At 46.6% G+C, this 20,026-nt stretch overlaps 2 protein-coding genes across 4 annotated transcripts in view; one reads left to right on the top strand and one right to left on the bottom strand.

Annotated features, from left to right (window-relative positions):
- slf1 (SMC5/6 complex localization factor 1) overlaps nt 1–11,162 on the top strand; it is a 42,061-nt gene extending 30,899 nt beyond the window's left edge. Inside the window, exon 18 of the mRNA XM_088910242.1 lies at nt 10,118–11,162. Coding sequence (XP_088766368.1) covers nt 10,118–10,656 — 539 coding nt within the window. The 3' untranslated portion in view covers nt 10,657–11,162. The remainder of the gene's footprint in view (nt 1–10,117) is intronic.
- Nucleotides 11,163–14,355: 3,193 nt separating this feature from the next.
- mctp1a (multiple C2 domains, transmembrane 1a) overlaps nt 14,356–20,026 on the bottom strand; it is a 215,668-nt gene continuing 209,997 nt past the window's right edge. For 2 of the 3 annotated variants that reach the window (XM_088910243.1, XM_088910244.1), the window contains one exon: nt 14,356–17,445. In XM_088910243.1, coding sequence (XP_088766369.1) covers nt 17,374–17,445 — 72 coding nt within the window. In that variant the 3' untranslated portion in view covers nt 14,356–17,373. The remainder of the gene's footprint in view (nt 17,446–20,026) is intronic. The other variant, XM_088910245.1, reaches the window with a different exon arrangement.

Below are 20,026 nucleotides of genomic sequence, written 5' to 3'. Positions count from 1 at the left end.
TGCAGAATGGCTGCTGTGTGTCTCCCAGGTGGGGCTACTGGTGCAGAATGGCCACTGTATCTCCCAGGTGGGGCTGCTGGTGCAGAATGGCTGCTGTGTGTCTCCCAGGAGGGGCTGCTGGTGCAGAATGGCCTCTGTGTGTCTCCCAGGTGGGGCTGCTGGTGCAGAATGGCCGCTGTGTGTCTCCCAGGTGGGGCTGCTGGTGCAGAATGGCCTCTGTGTGTCTCCCAGGTGGGGCTGCTGGTGCAGAATGGCTGCTGTGTGTCTCCCAGGTGGGGCTGCTGGTGCAGAATGGCCTCTGTCTCCTAGGCAAGGCTGCATTTCAGTGGGCAATGATTGGATGCACATACACATGCAGTTGAAAGGAATTGTAAGACCATTTGTACTCACTCTGGGGTTCTTGTAGTATTGCCAGGGTATTTCCTGGCGATGTCATGCTTTTCATCAGATCCTGAAAAGCTTGTATTATTTCAAGGTCTTGCTTTGATAAAACAGTCATGCAATGTTTAATGTCTCCTCATCTTCTTCCCTCTGTCTTAGTACTCTGAAGGTCATTTTGAAATTGTTTTTTAAAATTGTGTAACTGTAGTATCTAATCCATACATTATAGAGCATATTGGCTCTGATTAAGAAATCTATTGGCCTTTGCTCCTTGTCGAGACTGGAGCAATACAAAATGTGTTGCTTTTTTGTTTTCTGTGTTGGTTGACATGCATTTAGGATTTCATATTGCACATTAATGTGACGTTTGCATGTAGCTGAAATGTTCTGATCGAGCTACTCTTTTTATCGCGTTCAGTGAAATTAGCCAACGTTTCGGGGAAAAAGCAGTGAACACTGAAACGCTGAGCTGAGTCTCATCTGGCAGACTTTTCCTGCCATAGAAATATTTAATGCAGCTTTGCTAATCTGTTCTTTTTCATTTAACACGACAGTGAGCGACGGGAGATCCCGAGATCGGGAATTGCCCGAAAAAGCGGGGAGTTCACGAAACATGGTCTGCGTGAACCACGACCCCCAGGGTAACGAGCCTGAGACCGAGTCGTTGCAGGAGGGGAGGTGACAGTGAATTCCTATCTTCCCAGTGTTTGTGTCGGCTCTCCCCTCCCTCCTCGCCCCTGCAGCAGCTCCTGGGCCCGTTCCACATGGCCAGGTTGTCGTGCCTCAGCCAGGTGGGTTCACACCAAGCAGTCTTGTAATCCTTCAGCCCAGCCACACCTTGCCGCTGCTGTTCCATGTCACTGTCACTTGCAAGGTGTCGTACGGTACAGGTCTCCTGAAGCCGCCTGTTACAGCCGGGATGTTCAGGTTCGGTATATTAACCGCGGTACTCGGCACTGTTTTTCTGGTTTTATTCTGGACGCGTTCTGCACCAGCAGCTTATGCAGTGTGGCTGTGCTACATAAGGTGCTCTGTAGTCCAGATATTAGGACTGCTAATTGAATATTAGCTGGTATGTATCTGCAAGACGTGCTATAATACCCAGGTTAATTTTATGAATCCATTGTAGTACTTTCTGAGCAGCCTGAGCTGGGAATGTGACCTTAAGGAATTACCGTTAGTAGAGTAATGTATGGTTATTAAGTGGCTGTAAATAACTCCGATTCATGACTAAGAAAATAGGTCTTTATATTCAAGTGATATTCCATTTAAAGCAGAGCTTAACTGTGTTCCTTTTGCAGCATAACCTCATGATGGTAGTGTTTCTTAGTAATCAAAAGTAATCAAATGGCAGTGGGCTAGTCTTTTAGGAGGGGAAAGGGAATGCCACTAACTAACGTGTTCGTGTCTGCTGCTGCATTCTCATGTTGAAAGGCATGTGTTCCTAGAACAACGGATAGAGCCGAACTAATAGCAATCTTGTGTAATGCCCTCCTTATGCATGACCTCATTTGTGCATGGTTCTGGTTTGGAAGAGCTGAGTTCTGGGGAAGATTTTGTTGTGAGATCTAGGCCTGTCAGTTTCCAGATGTGGCCCCTGCCATCCACGCTTCTGCTCTTTCAGGGCCGGGCGTGTGTAGCTGCGTCTCTCCCTCTTTGAAGCTCATGGCAGGTTTGCTTCATATTCTTTTGTTGTTGTTTTCTTCCGAACCGTGCACTGAAGTGTCCGTGCAACTTTAAGGTGATGCCAAAAGTTGAACCTGAAGTAACTACTGTATATACAGTGGGCAGATAAAGTGAATGGAAGTGTCTGTGTTAAACTTCAAAAAGATAACAGCATGCTTGCCATTTTTTGACAAATGCTATTGTTGGTGCTTTTATGGCTTTATTAGTGCTTTTTCCCCACAAACAGCTGCTATTACGTCTTTTATTTCTTTCTTCTGTGTAAGAAACATAAAATCACAAGCTTTCAGTAACGGGTTGTCTCATCGGTTAAAAAAGAGCCTTGTATCCACTTTGCTTTTGTACTGTATGTCAATTAGAAAAATATAGCGGCTCCAAATGCCCTGTCCTGAATGCATACAGAGCTTGAAGGCGTCCCCTGAGCTGATCTGGTCAAGACCGTCAGGACTCTGATCGCCTGAACACGTGCCTGTGTAACCTCTGGTCCTTAGTTCATCCCCACCAGGAAGGCCTGCTTGTTCTCCTTTCTGCCACCTCTAGAATAGCTGTCTTTATTGTGGGACAAAACCTAAGCACAGTATTCCAAGTGATGTCTAACTAATGCATTGAGTATAATTTTAGCAAATCTAACTCCTAACACTATACCCAAGCAATTTGTTGGACATTTTTCTATTTGCTTCCCCACAATGACTAGTTGAAGAAGGTGATGAATCAACATAAACTCCTGTCTTCTGCATCCTACAGTCTTGTGCGGCTGTTGCAACATTTGTAACTTCACCTGTTTGTGTTTGACAGGTCTTCTCCTCTGTACCAGGGTGTAGACCATTGCTGTAGATCAGACAGCAGCGATCCCAGAACTAATCCATAAACTGAATTTTAACAGAAGAGTCTTTTATTTTAGTATTTTTCTTGGTAGGTTTAAATTGTTTTGTTCGCACTCAAAGAAGTAAAAAAAGGTTAGACTGGACAAGGCCAGCTGGCATTTTTGTGGCGCCATGTGTGTCTAATGCTTTGTGAATATGTCTTCACGGCAGTGTGTCTGTGGAGTTTCAGGAGATGCACGGCAAAGGTTTCTTGGCCTGGCCTGCTCTTGTACAGGCAAGCACGGGGGATTGGACAGATTCAGGGACACTGCTGTGGATCATGACCTTACATTACTTTCCCCTTGTTATTGTTTTATTTATCCTTCCAGTTAACAAATTCAGTTATGCATTTTCAGATGACATACCAATTTGCGCTGAGATGTATATCTATAAGTGGGTAAGTCATCATCGGCAGAAGACTGAGCCAATTTCATACTGCTGCTAAATTATCTTCATTAAAAGCATTAATGGGGACTCCTGTGAGTACAAGATGTTGCCTCTCAGTGGGTTACCCTGTTAAAATATTTTAAATGTATCTGTCAGCTTCTTAAAATATGTTTACTATTTTGTCTGCTCTCGAGCTGTATCGGAGCATGTCTCCGATGGTTTTGGTGTCGGGCTGCAGGAAGAAAAGAGGAGGATGAGCCCTTTTCCCTTTTTTTTCCCCTGCCTTTTCCTCTTTTGTTTTTCCTCCATTCCCTGTCTTCTCCTGCCCTCTGTCGGCGGGCCGTCTGTGAGGCAGGGAGTCCGGCGCTGCTCCAGCACGAGCCCCGGCGCCGTATAATTACCCCGGCTCGCATTCAATCCCCCAGGTGTTTTATTTATCTGCAGCGCAGTGTATCTGACACATCACGCCAATACCTGGACTTACTTCAATCGGTCTCAGTGATGTGAGAGCCAATATCATATCAAGCCCGGCTTCTCAAAGGGGAATGGCAAAGCACTGACAGATGTGTATTTTACGGGCCATTGTGAGGAATAGGCAGTGGCTGATTCCATTGTCCTAGGGGAGGAGATGTACCAGCTCCTGCATTCATCAAGGTCTGCTGGCAACTGTACAGGCTGCGCACACAGCCTCATCTCTGCCTTTGTCACATTCTGGGTTTCGGCCTGTCAAGCAGTTTGACACCGCGGCGGTAGGGACTGCGTCAGCGGCTCGTGGCGGAGTCATTCAGACTTGAATGTTTCTGATTTGGGCTGCAGCCTCTTGTGCATGGGGCTGGGGGGGGGGGGGATAAAAAACTTTGCCCATCACCACGTCCCCATCCAGAATTCATGCTTGAATTCCTGTATTTTAATAACAGTCTCCCCGTAGTTAGTACGCGGTGAGGCACGTTGACTCAATTCTCTACAGCACGTTTCTTTTTTCCACTCCGGTGGGGAGAAGAAAGGAAAAAAAGAGAGAGCTGAAGTTTAACCCTTTCCTCGCCGAATTCCCCCCCCCTCCTTTTTAAATAAATTTTACATTGACGGTTTATGTTATGTGTATCATTATATAATATGATCCCAATTGAGCACATGTACATTTTTACCTTTTTCTGGTCCTCTCATCTTCCTCCTCTTTTATCCCCCTTTATTTGGACTTTTTTTTTATTCCTTGATGATTACCATGTTCAAGACTCCTTAATGTCGTCATTTTCTTTTTATATCGGGAATAAAAAGCTGGATCCAGAGTTATTGCTTGTTGCCACCTGGTGGTGGTGAGTTTTGCTGTCTTTAACATACTGTATTCATATATATCGCCAATACTTACATATATTGTCAATATATCTCAAATATATTAAGGTATATTTTTCATTTACCTTTTTTAACAGACGTGAAAAGGTGGTAGTCATTTTCTCTTGCCTATTTTAATGGAAAACCTGCACAAAGAGTCAAAGTGCTGTGTTCGTGTGTCGCTGTGCGCTGCTCGATTAAAAAGTGAAACGGGTATGTGGCAGTCCAGGCTGTAGTTTTCCTGCCTGAGAGTCGCAGCAGCTGGAAACTGAACTGCGCACATTTCTTCGGTGACAAAAGGTCTTTATCTAGTTCTGGTGAGTTGGCACTGAAGAAAAGACAGGGTGCCACGAGCTGTCAGTGGTGGGTGGAGCGCGGGAGGATGACCTGTTCTGACCGGCGCGGCGGTGGCTCTGTGACAGCTTGCTGGAGGTGTCCAGATGTCTCCGGAGCGCCGTGTCACTAACTCGGGCTCTCCTTTTGCAAGCAGAAGTGTGGCGGGGCTGCTTGGCTACAGACGCGTCAGGGAAGTCCTGTTCAGATGCCGCCCGCTCACACACACACTCCACATGAGCCCTGGAGGAGCGACAGATCTCCCCATACACTACGCTCATCTCCCACTACATTGATTCTCCGGTTCACAAACGTCGCCCACGTTGTTTTCCGTAACGTTGAGACCAGTTCCTGTTGAAGCGCTTAACCTTGGGATATAGCTTTATGGGTGATCAGCATGGTTACTGGACTCTTTCAGAAATCGCTTTGATCTCTGCTTCAAACCAGTTAATGCCACATAAAAGGACCAACATAGTCTCCGCCCGTAGCGTAGAGTCTAGCTTGTCATGGGTAACCTCAGCTCTGACCAATCCCTTGGTATGATAGTGAACCTGCTGGAACAAGCAGAGATGCTTGAGCTGCTGAGCCCTTCTAGTTTTTAAGAAAAAGCTGAGAATGTACCAGTGCACATCTGGCTCTCAGCTTATAGGGATATTTGATAAATCTCTTTGCTTCATTAAACAGCGCCACAGTATACTTGACTATCTACATGAAGGTTTTTTTCATGCAGCAGCGTAAGATTTGCACCAGAATATCTTCAATACGTTGCTGATAAACATTCTGATCTTTTCACCTATTTCTCTGAGTGATCTTTTTTTTTTGCTGCAGGATAAGATCTTAATTAAACCTGACATGCAAAGTGCTTTTCTCATGGAACGATTTATTTTCCTTTGACCTCTTCTGCTGGAAGGTTGTAAGGTGGAAGTGATGTCATAGAGCCTGAACTGCAGACATCTGCTGTAGATCAGAACTAGTGTGTTTCTGAATGCTTCAGGATCCAAGTTCTCAGAGGAACAAGACATAACTGGATGCTGCACTGCAGTGTGAGGTTTCAGCTGTCATTGCAGAATAACCCCTTCTTACTTCTGTTCTATTTTAGGATATGATCTCTTGATCTCGTGGCTTGTGTGTTATCCAGTGCCGCTGTAAGTGATTAAGCAGGTAGACCAAAGTCTTTCTATTGTGCCACAACCAGAAAGTCCTTGAGGAGAACATCCATATTTACAGAGGGTCTCCACAGTTCATAGTTTTATTTTCAATAAAGTCAGCTCAGGGGCCGTACCCAGATAAAAAATTTGGAATTGACTGAAGGAGGAAAAGAAACAGGTACAATTACCAGTCTGCCAGGACCGCCTCTGCCAAGAAAAAACATCTGTGTTGATGACAGAAAAATGATCAGATCTGCAGAGCAAAACCTAAAAACAAAACAACTGTCAGTGAAATCATCCATAACCCCCAGAGTGCAGGGTGAAGGGTTTACCACTCCATCCACAGTTAACAGAAGACTAAGGCAACAGAATTACAATGGCTGCACCACAAGATGACAACCTTTCATCAGCACCAAGAATGGAAAGGCCAGGACAGAGTTTACTGAGAAGTACAGAAATGCGCCTGGAGAGGTTTGGAACAGTGTTTTGTGGACAGATGAGACCAAGATGAACTCTTACCAAAGTGATGGAAAGGTTAACGCATGGAGAATTAAAGGAACTGAAGAAATTCCAAAGAACAGCACCCCATCCGTGAAGCCAGGTGGAGGTAAAGTCATGGCCTGCGCATCTGTGGCTGCCCCTGGGACTGGCTGACTCATCTTTATTGATGGCGGCATTATGAAGTTGACTCAAAAAAGTTGTCTGGTGGAACTTAGGGTTAGGGTGGAAGAAAAGGCTTCCATACTTACAAGGAGATGCATCACCATGTGGCATGACAATGACCCTAAGCAAACAATGCCAGTGCACCCAAGAAGCCCGTGGATGTACTGGCTAAGTCGCTTTCCCGATTTAAATGTAATTGAACAGCATTTTACATGCTCAAGAAAGAGCTGAAAACTAAAAATTTGTGAAGCACCAGAATGGGTAAAAATTCAAAGTGCCTGCAGCAAATCATCTTAAATAGTTACTCGCTGTTTGGAGAGCTCAGCGGGTCACAGACTTGCTGTTACTGTCTCATAGTGAACATGACCCAATACTCACGGTCACTTGAAATAATTGGGTTGAACATATAGTATGTTTTTTTTTGTAATGTGATCAACATGCAGTTACACAAAAATAAACAATATTATATTGTATTATATTAATCTCATGATCACAAGTGCAAATCACTTGACTCTAAAGCTAAAATGGCTTTTGACTTTGCTGTCCCAGTACTTTTGGAAGGCACTGTATAAGGCTGCAGAAAGACTTGTTTTTTGCAGTATGTACTGTGTATTAAATGTGTTTAATTCTGTAGTACATACAAGAATTTATGGAAAAAAGGTTTGTAAGTTCAGGCACAAAACATCAATTAATAGTTTTAATTTTCTTAGTCTCATTTAAACTATGATAAGATAAAAGGAAATATAACTTGGGGCTCAACCTCTGTTTGACCCGTTTTGTCAACAGCCAGCTGTGACTTTATTCCCCAAGCAGCGGCACGGCTACTCTAAGGGTAGAGTAGGATTGGTCAACTGTGACATCACTGCAAGCTCTCAGGATTGCACTGATGTCACAAAGGAACAGTGATGTCACAAAGGAACATGCTGTTCTTCCAATCAGGGCCAACTCTCCTAACCAACGCTGTGGAACTCAAGGTGTGTCACAAAGACTAATGGCTAAGGGATGGGTGGATCTTTGGAGCATGCCTGCTCATTCTTGTTCAGCAGTCACAGGAAATGTTACTGTGAGCTGATGTGTAAAGGAGAAACAATTGCTATAAAAAAATTTAAAATACAGACATTAAAGAATATAGGTCCTCCAAGATGGATTCCCTCTTTTACAGAAACAATATCAGTTCCATGTCTTAATCAGTCCTGTAAAGTAATTTTAATTTAACTAGGTCCATGTTAACATTAAATCTTACCACCAGATCTGCACAATTATTCGCAAAAGTCTAGTGCTCTGTGTTAGTCTTCCATCACAGTGTTAAAAAGCACTCAGTCCCTGCCTCTGGTCTCATGTGCCCATGAACCCATCCTGGCAGTGTTCCCTGATATGGTACAAATGTGTGGCATTAATAATGGGAAACACTTTCACCTGGTTACTGAATGTAAAATAAAAGCAATGTGGGGGAAAATTGTGTTGATTTTTCGCCAACACTGTTTTTTATCTAGAAGAAACAGTATCATTTTCAGGCTCTTATTCAAAAAATGAATACCTCTTAAATTAATGTTTCTGTTTACCAAGAAAAAAAGTGCAGGAGCTCAAGGCTGTTTTGTTCCTTTTATTTTGTGGTCTGAAAAAGTAGAATCATATTAAAGCTTAATTTAACATCCTCAAATGTAGACAAGCTGAAAAAAAACCATGATGTTATCTTAGAAAACCTTGTGATTGTTTTATCGAAGAAAAATAACAGTGTTTTAGTTCAGTGGGTTTAGTCAGTTTGTAGGCCGTGTGGCTCCGCTCTTCAGAGTCCCAGAAAAATAGTGGAGTTGATTTCAGGTGATGAGGGATAATGGCATGATTTATAAGTGCATTCACACGCCTGTTTCACAAAGTTTTTCTTGGCAGACAAAACCTTCCTTTCGCTGCATACCAGCATTACCTCCATACCTAGACTGACAGGCTGAAGGACCCGAACCTTTTTATCCTGGACAGAGAAGACTATGAGGGGGACCCGATACAAGTATTCATAATCCTCAAAGACATAAACACAGTCAGCCTAGTGGGCTTCTACAGCATAAGCAGTGAAACGCGAACCAGAGGGCACAAGTTGTATCTGCATGAAAACCAGGAACAGGAGACACTGGTTTTTCCAAAGGGTGGTGGGAGTGTGGAACAGCTGCCCAGTCATGCTGTTGAAGCCATTACCCTGCTTTCTCTCAAGAAACGGCTGGATGAGATCCTGGGACCACTTAAATACAAATTCCGAAAGAGCTGAAAAGCCTCTCAATTGTAACTTTTATCCCCTTCATATGTTCTTCACATTGTTTAGCTGCAGACCTCAGTGCAGTTTGAGTGTTTTGCGGTGTACATACAGTACGTGCAGCTTTTTAACATTTCCAATTTGCAGTATATCTAAATTAATTGTCTTGTTTCATCTTGCATTTTTCTAAATGGAAATGACCAAAACATTGAAATTTAAGTTTTAATTAAATCAAGCTTCCAGCTGAGTTCAAATTGATCTCTGGCCTTGTGCACCTGGTTCAACCTGGAGGGTGTCCTGCTGGGAGGACTTCTCAGTGTAGATTAGTTGCCCTGCGTCCTGCCTGCTCTGGACAGGTCTGCTCTTGTCCCCGTGGAGCGGGTGGGTCTTGCAGAATAACCCATCCCTCTGAAAATCGTTGAAGGTCGGTTTTGTAATGTGTCCAGAACTCTGCAGCTAAACGTCGACATCTCTGCAATGGTTGTCTGTAAAGTCACGCAATAAGATCTTGTTGCTGACTTTCAAGGCTCTAAATAGTTTGGCTCCATCCTTCACTTCTGAGCTCCTCCATGGTTACACCCCCTCCTGTAGGCTCCACTCAGTTGGCGCTGGTGCTCTGCTCACTGTACCGGGGACTGAATCTCGGGCCAGCTGTGTCGACACGGGAAAAACACACTGCTGCAGTGGGGTAGTTACAGTATGTTACAGTGCTGCAGTGGGGTAGTTACAGTATGTTACAGCCCTGTAGTGGGGTAGTTACAGTATGTTACAGCGCTGCGGTGGGGTAGTTACAATATAATACAGCCCTGCAGTGGGGTAGTTACAGTATGTTACAGCGCTGCAGTGGGGTAGTTGGAGTACGCTACAGCGCTGCGGTGGGGTAGTTACAGTATAATACAGCCCTGCAGTGGGGTAGTTACAGTATGTTACAGCGCTGCGGTGGGGTAGTTACAGTATGTTACAGCCCTGCAGTGGGGTAGTTACAATATAATACAGCCCTGCAGTGGGGTAGTTACAGTACGCTGCAGTGGGGCAGAAGCGGGTGAGGACACAGCTCCTGGTGATGCTCTCGTGCTCCCCTGCAGGGTCGGTGCTGCTGCAGCAGCAGGACAGCGAGGGCCAGACGCCGCTGGACCGCGTGGACTGCCCGGCGCTCAGAGAGGAGCTCGTCGCCTGCGCGCGGGAGGGTGACGCTGCAAGGCTCGCGCCCAGGGAGGGCGCCTCGGAGCCGGGCTGGCTGGAGCTGGGCAGCGCCCTGCTGGGCTGCCTGATCCTGAGCTACGCGCTGGTGCGCCACCTGCCCCCGGGGGGCGCCGGCGGGGCGGGCCTGGACGGCCTGGCCCTGCTGGCCCGCTGCCTGGCGGTGCACACGGCCCGGGCGGTGACCAGCGGCTGGACGGACGCCCGCCTGGTGCGGCTGGCGGAGGACATCGAGACGCTGCTGAAGATGCCCCGGTACGTCGCGCAGGCCCCCGCCGTGACGACCTCCTGCTCGGGCCCGCGCACCGCCATCCTGCCGTTACTGCTGGACGCACTGATGGCCGAGGGACAGGGCCTCCTGGCTCTCACGGCACGAGACGCGAGCGGCCCGGACCGCACGGCGGGACGCTCTCCACTCCCCTGATACCTGGGGCACCACGGTTCCGAACCAAGACAGGAGGGAGCTAGAGGAGATTGTCTCCGTGCTGTAACTGCCTCCCGGTTTGAAGCACGTGGTGGGAAATTTCTCGGTGGTGACTTCAGCATTGTCCCGCGGACTGAAAGTTTCACCTTCCTATATTCTGGTAAGTTCGTGGGCGAAGCGTGAGTGTCTCTGTGCTCTCCTGTGACAAGACTGCGGGTCTTTTTCACCAACGTGACGTTCAGCGGTGAGCAGCATCTTACTTGCTACTGTCGACCTGTTCAAGCTGAAGTCTCATGTGAAGGTTTTTGTAGACGTGGTTGTTCCTGTGGTCAGTTTAAAGGCCCTAAGAAAAGGGTGAGGCATAGTTGTGAAATCTGCATTCCGTTTTGCAACTGATAAAAGCAACTTGAATTTCACACTATATCCTTTTTTTAATTTTTGGTACCTTAGTTACTTAACAGAGATTTAAATGTAAAATAAAAGTTTGCCTTCAGCAATTTAGAAGCATGTTTAGACTGTGTGTGTGTGTGTTAATGCTTTTTTTAACGGGTTAAAAATCTTAGAGCAGAGAGATATCAGGTCATAGTGGAAGGTCTGTCTCCAAGAGAAATCCAGTCTTGTGTCTTGGGGGAAATACAGTAGAACTGCTCTGTGCACTTTTAAGGAACAATTTATGTACTTTCTTTCCAGTCCTCGGAAATACTAAAAAAAAAAGTTCACCAATAACCTTGAAGTGTCCGAGTGGATCCAGAGCTGGCTGTGATCTGAGCCCTCGCTCCTGCCAGCGAGATGAACTGTTCTCATCTGGCTGCCATGTGGGCCTAATAATGAGGCCCGTTCTGTGAGCTTTCGGAGTGGGCAGCTAGCACAGAGGGCCCGCCGCAGCACTGTTGGAGAATCGCCTGTTTCAACCTTGCACTTAAAAAAGAGAGAGGAGAAGGCGGTGGAAGATTAGGCTGCGAGCACATTTCTCAAGGATGGTCTAAACAGGGGGACTGAGAACGTCAGACTTTATTAATGACCAGGAGGTCTCGACCCGACAAGCTCGCCTCTTCCTTCACAAAAAAAAGAACACTCCAGCAGGAGTTGTCCATCTGGACTGGGTCAGCAGCAGTTCCCCAGCACTCGTACGTGTACGTGGAGTGCCCCGTGCTCGTGTGCAGAGAGTGACTCGTGCTCGCGTGCAGAGAGTGGCTGGTGCTCGTGTACGGGGAGAGGCTTGGGCCCGTGTACGGAGAGTGACTCGTGCTTGTGAGCAAGGAGTGACCCGTGCTGAGGAGTACTGAGGAGTTTGTGATAAATCTGTGGTAGTTTCACTATCTAGCTAAAGGGATGTTTTTTTCACATGAAAACTCCAGCTAACCATGACAGTTGTGCAGCTTTGTGCTCACATCGCCAGGCATCTTTTAGTTCAAGCGATTACCATGTTCCTTTAATTAATTCTCCAACAAAAGAACAAACTTTAAAGAGAATCTGTTATTACGTTTATATGAAAACTGATGCAGGGAAAATGTAATCTCCCCCCAAATTCATGTCTCATTTTATTTGGCAATTAACAGTGCTTCTGACTGTAAATATCATTTTTAAAAACAAAAGGATAATGAAACAAAATACTGTAGATTCATGATGGCATATTCTTTCATCGCACTTTTCTGTGGTCAGCCTGATTTAGTTTAGGTGCATAAAATTACCTTAACTAGCCACACTGTTAGCTGAGTGGCTTCCGCCTCTGCGGTAATACTGGTTCACACGGTTCCTGAGTACACACACCTCTGCCCATGAGGTCCCTCACTGAAGCAGTGAATCACAAAGACTCCACCCTGAAGACGACTCAGGCATGAAGTATAAAAGCGCAGATCAGGAGAAGAGTATAAAAAACCAGAGACTCGTTGAACACGGTGAATTGGATTATGGAGACGTGCACGGGACCCAGACACTGCCTGTATCAAACATGCAATCAGCATCCATCCGTCAGTTTCCAACTGCTTTAACTGGTGAGCAATACACATCAACATTATATGTACTGTACATATCGCAGCTCATTTTTTCTAGAAACCAATTTCATTGGAAACAAACTGGTAGGTTAATCTGGAGGAAATGGAGTCACCAGCGGAAACCCACATGAACACGGGGAGAACATGCAAACTCCACACAGACAGCCCCTTACGAAGTGAACCCAGGGCCCCAACACTCTGAGGCAGCGATGCTGCCGTTTCTCAGCAGCTCCCTCAAAATCTTGTGTCCTTCCAATTTCCCTGCCTTGCAGTGCTGGGGCCCTGGGTTCAATCCCGTTGTGCTGTCTGTGTGGAGTTTGCATGTTCTCCCCGTGTTCACATAGCTGTCCTCCACGTGCCCCAGATTCCTTCTACAGTACAAAGACATGCTGGCAGGTTAATTAGCTTCTGGGAAAGTGTGTGTGTGTGAGTGTGTGCCTGTGCCTGTGCCTGTGCCTGTGTGAGTGTGTGTGCCTGTGCCTGTGCCTGTGCCTGTGCCTGTGCCTGTGTGAGTGTGTGTGCCTGTGCCTGTGCCTGTGCCTGTGCCTGTGTGAGTGTGTGTGCCTGTGCCTGTGCCACAGACGTCCTGAGTGTAACCTGCCTCGTGCCTGTCGCTGTAGGGGCAGGCTTCGGCTCATCTGTGACTCCGATCCGGATAAACCGGTTAAAAACGGACGAATGGTCCTGTTAGTAGATGTGATGGCAGGAGACGAATGTGGAGGACAGAAGGGGGACTTACGTGTCGTATTTGTAGTAGTAATTTTTTTTTAATAAAGGAAATGACGTTGGGAATGATTACAGTTTGGCAAAGCTGAGTCTGAGTGAACGTGACTGCCGTCATTCCTCCTGCACTTTCATTGTAAACTCCTTTTTACAGCACTAGAGCCCTGCAAGACACAGGTCAGGCAGCTGCTGTTCACTTCACATCCCAGCAGGGCCAGGGGTCAGGTGCCCTCCGCCAGTCTCTCAAGCACAGCCCGCAGGTGACTCTGATCGCTCATTCAGGTATCCTGACAGTGATTAGGATAACTGACATGCATGCGGTGTACTGTGTGGTAATCACAATCGCAGTGCTGTAAAATCCTTCTGTAGTTTATTTTTTACAGTGACATTCCTGCACATAGAACAGTGTTTTTTGTTCTGCTGAAGACATAGTGACTGCTGTTTACCTTTTGAACAGCAGCAGGATCTCAGGACATGTGGAACAGTTTTGATGATGCCCAGGCAAGCACCTGATTCAAGCAGGGTCTGAACACAGTGAGACGGGTAAACCCCCACAGGAGGGTTCTGTGCAGGGAAGCGAAGAGGAAGTACGAGCTGGAGGCACATCTTTACACAAAGGGTGCGCAGAACGAGCTGTCCAGCCACGCGGCTGAAGCCGATACCCTGCTGCCTTTAAAAAAAAAAGATCTGGATGAGATCCTTGGATCACTTAAACACTAACTACCAAACGGAGCTGTAAACCCTTAAGCTCCGATTTCCAGATCACTGTATTGTTTTCGTCTGCCTAGTAAGCCAGGCAGTGTACGATTTAAGGTGCAGCACATGTCATACATGTAACTGTCAAAGAGTTCCTCGTATCTGAGCAGCTTCACTGGGATCCTGGGCTCCTGTTGCTGGGGGGAGAGAAACCCATATTCACCTGCTGTGCAAGGCAACTGAGAGCACTTTGTGGGGGAAAAAAAAAGGAATGCCATTCACCTCACTTTATGTTCTCTTTATTTGGCTTGCAATAAAAATATTTAATTTCTCACGTAACATACAGTAGATGCATTCAATTTTTATATCTCGATTTACATATCTGGGCCTCACTCCCCTCCACCCTCCCCAGTAAAGTGACCAGCAAGCCGTGTGGATGGGGACGGCAGTCCGTACTGTGAATTCAGAGAGGATCACTGAGCAGATGGCATGCCCGCCAAAGCTAGCTCGTCACACAGTTTTTTACAGAAATGAAGTACATCTGTACAGTATCATAAATAGGTGACCTTGCTTTACAAGCATAGAAAACACAGTAATAAATTATGTACACAATAGAAAAGGCAAGGATGAGGACAGAAAACTCATAAATATTGTTGATGCAAATAGTCTAGATTGAGATCCACCAGGATCATATTCTGATTTGATTTCTCCCTTCTTCAACATTCAACATCCCCTTCACCTCTCTGAGCAAAATCGTTCTTTGCACCATTTTCTGCAGTGCAATGCAAAGTGCTCATCAGACATTTACTTAATCTAAAGAACATACGCATGTATAAACATCCATGTTTTTATAGATTACAGCATGAGAAAGTGCTTCAGTAGATCAGTTTTCAGTTGATAGCAGTGTATTGAAACACACAATCTTAAATGTTACATTAACAACATCTATAATATAAACAAGACCAAACTGCTGCTGAAATAATATAAAAATGGTATTTTGGGTGATTCTGAATCTTTTATGTATATTGTATGTATGAATGCACAGAATTAAAGGGCACTGCAGGCTGGGGTAGTTATTGTGGGACTCGTGAAGCTAATTGAAGTTTTCCGAGTATTTTCTTCATCAGTGAAGGCGACATTGAAGTCCAGCCTTTTCCTCTGGGAGCGAGCAGGGGAAACATTCTTTTTCCTATATTAATCTTGGCGATGATCCTCAAACAGATGCTCTTGGAAAGCCCCCTAGGTCTCCCACACCCACCCACACACACACACACACACACACACACACACACACACACACACACACACACACTGCATCCTGAATCCGTATAGTGTTAGAAGGAGAAGGAAAAGTCAGGGTGGGACCCGAGAGTCCAAAGGCTCCTACTCTTCCCACCTCCCAAACGGAAACACGACTCTGGTTGTGAAAGGAGGATGGAAGCTGGCTGGGAGCGTGAGGTGGAGCCGGGACAAAGGGTGCAGGCAGCCCCGGGAGAGAGGGGTATCCCCCCACGGACGCAGAAGAGACACCAGCCGCACTCTGCTCAGCCCAGGGCCCTGATTGATCGGCCTGCAGCTCTTCGTTCACCTTCCAACCTCTTTATCCAACCCGGGGCTGTGGGGGAGCTGGATCCTATCCCAGCAAGCACCTGGCGCAAGGCAGGGCACACCCTGGGTGCCAACACCAGTCTACCAAAGGGCACACGATTACTCACACACTTATACCAGGGACAATAACCTGCCAGCATGTCTCCAGACTGTGGGAGGAATCCCATGTGAACTCGGGGAGAACATACAGACTCCACACAGATGGCACCCTAGGAATTGAACCCAGGGCCCCAGTGCTGCAAGGTAGCAATGCTGACCACTGAGCAGCTGTGCCACGCATGTGTGTAATTGAGCATGATAAATGCATTATCTTTTGTTTGATAAACATTGTCTCTAATGGGCTCTAAGAAATTGATTAAGGCTGTTGTGAGAGAAGAGAAGACAGCCATGATGGCGACTGCATATTCTGATTAAAACAACTCAGGCAGGCAAGTGCACCAGAGCTCCACAGTGCACAGTTTCCCTCTTGGCCTACAGGCACACATACAACACGCTTCACGTTATTCACACTTCTTACGGATGGATTTTACTTCCGTTTATCCTGCTACAGTATATGTCTTCTTTTTTTTTTGCAAACATCCAGTACTGTTTTACTGAAAGAAAAACCTGTCTGAAGCATGAGGTCCATCGTGTGGGAGTGGGCTTCATGCACGGGCACTTGAAAGATTCCATTTCTCCTCTGCTCCACAGGTTCGGCCTGGTGCTGAGCCAGCTGCAGGGAGGGAGTGAGGGCTGACGAGAGGGCTCGTCCCCGAGGTCCGGCTTCCCTCCTGTCGTGGGCAGACTGTAGGTCTCTCTCCAGCACCACACTGTCCCATTACTCGCTGTGCCCAACTGGAAGCGATGCCCCATGGTCAGAAATGAGCCCGCGCCTGGTGTACCAGGGCTTGGAGCGCCGGGCCAGTTCCAGAAGCAACGTCAGCCCTCTGGAGTCTGGGCAGTGTGACTGTCTGCCCCAGCAGGCGGCCGGTCCACTGGCCTGGCAGAGCTAGCTGCTGTCCAGGGAGTGGTGCAGTGGGCAGCCCATGAGAGACCAGCATCAGATCCTGGCTCCTTACCCTGACAGGATTAAATTACATCACCGCCGTCCTCAGACAGGGAAGAATGCCACCATGCCAGAAGACCAGTGCTGTCCCGCCCCCAGTGGAGCCCACAACCAGTTCAGTGCCAAACTAGCCCTTTCTCATGACCAGAACTAAACTCAGCTCGAGCGTTTCTTGCCTTCCTCAGGGTTAAATAAGTGGGTGCATGAAGCATCACTGTTTAACTGGGTAAAACTGAGGCCCCTCGTCGCAGCTGCTGAAACAGCTCATCTCTGAGCTTGTTGTGTGTCGCTATGCATGTAAGGGACTAACCATTCAAACCTCAGTGACGAGCCAGTGGTGGGAAAAACGATACCGGAAACTGACCATCACATCTGTGGGTATCCTTCAGCAGAATTCCTTCCTGGAGGAAGGTACTGTAGATCAAACCCATTAACTTGAGATTGCTCACACTGTTCTGGGGGGGGGGGGTTCAAGTACTGTTTACTTTCTACCCTCCTGAAAAAAAGAACTGTGTTTTTTTACAATGATCATTACAGTATATGTTTCTGCCTATCGTACACAAAGAAAATAAATTAAGGACAGTAGAAGACGAGGGACTGGGCAGGCGGTGGGTCCAGGACTGCCCTTTCATCGCCCCTGTGCTGGGTGGGCTAGCCAGGATTGTTTTTCTTCCTCTTGCTGGGGCTGTGACCGAGATCTGGTTTCAGCTCCTGGTACTGCACCTGTTAAAACACACAGACACACACAGGCTGCAGTCAGGTGGAGACGGAGGAGAGCGACTGAGGAGCAGCCGTCTCTCTTCAAAGAGCAAAAGTCACAGCTGGAAAGAGATTAGACAAAAAAAAACATCCTGGGAAAAGACAGGGACTGCACCCAAAAAAGGGTACCATGGAGCATCCTGACAGGAACAGGAGGCATTAACTCTTTCCCAGACTCCACTGCCTCGAAACAGTGGTCTCTGAGAGCGACAGTGAGTGGACGGCTTGTGGAAACCGTTCAGTGTGCACCAGCATCAACGACGTCGTGTCTTCGCGAGAAGGTTCGCTGTGTTTACTTGGGAAGGTCAAGAATTTAACTGGGGCTTTGGCACATCCACTTGTGTGTGTATGAAGATGTATTAATGTTATTACAGACAATTTCATGTGTGTGTTGGTTTACTCACAGAAAGGACAGCCTCTGGTCAGTCTCTTAACTTGATTAGGCAGCTCGGCTGAAGCAGCTCATCACATGGCCAGTGTCCTGTGTGTCTCTGGTCTCAGACCGAATCCGAGCATGTTGCCACTACTGCCTGGAGCCCGATTTTGCTTGCAAACGTAGCTTGCAAAATGTATGTGCAACACAGTATCAATATGATTTTATTTTAATGTATTTGTTGTCTTTATAATGTTAAGAAAATGTACAGTTTAGTTACTGCCAAACAGCTGTGATTTGATAAGAATATATGCTATAGTCAAGAGAAAAAAACACTTGGTGTGAGAGTAGTGTCTTCCCCCATTGAGCATCTCTACAGAACATGAAATGTGTCTTTCATGACTCTGGTCTTTAGTTATGCATGGGACACATAAACAACTTGTTTTCCAAATAAAGAAATAAAGAACCAAAGGATCAATTTTGGGTCCTCAAACAATTAGCAGCTAAGGTTTATATTGTTTACTGGAGAGCAGCTACCACAGCACTGTGATAAACCGCAAATCTATCAGTAGCTCAGCGCCATTGTGATGCAGACACACACGGTAAGAGACGAGACTCCAGCCCACAGTCAAAACCAAACCACAGAAGCGTTTGTTTCTTTAAAAGAGGCAGGGTCGCTCTCCTGTATCCCCTGCCTGGTTTGAGTTATAGGGACATTTCTTAAGAACCTGGCTGTTCATGCAAACAGTGACACCTCCTGCAGCACCCTTCCTGCAGTCCTGACCAGGCGGAGCTGGGCGTGGAGCTGGGGGGGGTGTCTCCCCAGTGTCACCTGTGCTGGCCTGGGACTGGCAGAGCTCCGATTTGGACACACAGACTCTCTAAGGACAGAAAAGCGGCTCAATAAACTGGAATCCAAAGGAGGGTTAAACGAGCATGTTCTGAAGAAATCCAGTTCTCAGGTGACCACTGCCCTTTTAAACCTCCCAGAGTTCCCAGTGGAAACAACACGATTACCTCCAGTTTTACGCACAAGAACAAAGATAAAAGCAATACTGGTTACGAATAGACCACCTGAATAGAGACCTTGGCCAAAGGTCAGAGAAAGGGCATGTCTGAGATGTGTTCTCCCAAACTCATCTATTATATTGCACATTGAAAACACTGAAAAGAAATAAAGTTTGCTCAGAAGTACTGTTGAAAGCTCTTGTAAGCGGGGAGCTATGTGACCTTTACCTCAATCATACATAATTAAAGAGCAGAACAAACACAGGGTACTTCATTAACTCCCTGATTCTCTAAAAAAACCTCATCTTCTGGCTGAGAAGCAGAGGAATTCAGTATCGATATGTGAAAGCAGTACAACAGCTTAAATACAGAAGAAAAGTTTGAGGGCAAAGGGCACTAAGCAGGCTTCTTCAGAGGAGAAGCTTGAGAGTTCACATTCACTCACGAACCACTCCTGAAAAGCCACGAAGCCTTTAAAAAGCCAACACATACCTGTATTTAACAAGGTGTGTCCCTCTACTTCAGCAGCTGTGCATGACCAGGCAGAGAACAGACTGTGATGGCTATCTCTGAATCATGAACAGTCCGCTGACATTGATGCAGCCCCTTGAGCGGGACAACAAACAGGAACTCAAAGTCGATTCTCCTTGTTTTACCCCCTGTATGAAATGACTTCAGTCCATTAACAGTTCTGGAAGGTTCTGGATGTCTGGACATCTTTCAAGAGGTCAGGCGTTGGTCACTTAACATGAGCGTGAATATCAGAAAAGGCCCTTGTGAGCTCCTTGTGAAATCTCCCTTTTACTGTGTGTGGCATATATGTCTTCCTATACGTGTTGTGCAATATCCATCTGCTGTCTTGAAGGACCTGTAAGACAGTTTAACCCCTCACACTGAGTAGGGGTGAAAGGCCATGAGCACAGCTACTGAGGGTTCATGGGGAGCTTGGCGTTCATGACCTGGCTTTCTCTATGCGTTCTAGAATAATCATGACCCTATACGCACTCTTAAAGAAATGACGGCACTGTTTTGCATGTGATCATGTCACAGGGGTCACAGGTCAAAGGCCACGGGCGGTCACGGGCGATCTCTGGATTAAAACAGCTGGGATTCCAAGCGGACAGACGGTGAATTCCAGATATTTGACGGGGACATTATGCTTGA

The sequence above is a fragment of the Atractosteus spatula genome, chromosome 3, assembly GCF_055471065.1.
Source record: "Atractosteus spatula isolate fAtrSpa1 chromosome 3, fAtrSpa1.hap1, whole genome shotgun sequence".
NCBI classification, from domain to species: Eukaryota; Metazoa; Chordata; class Actinopteri; order Semionotiformes; family Lepisosteidae; genus Atractosteus; species Atractosteus spatula.
Note: the sequence above shows the minus strand (reverse complement) of the source record. Positions and strands in the feature narration are given on the sequence as shown.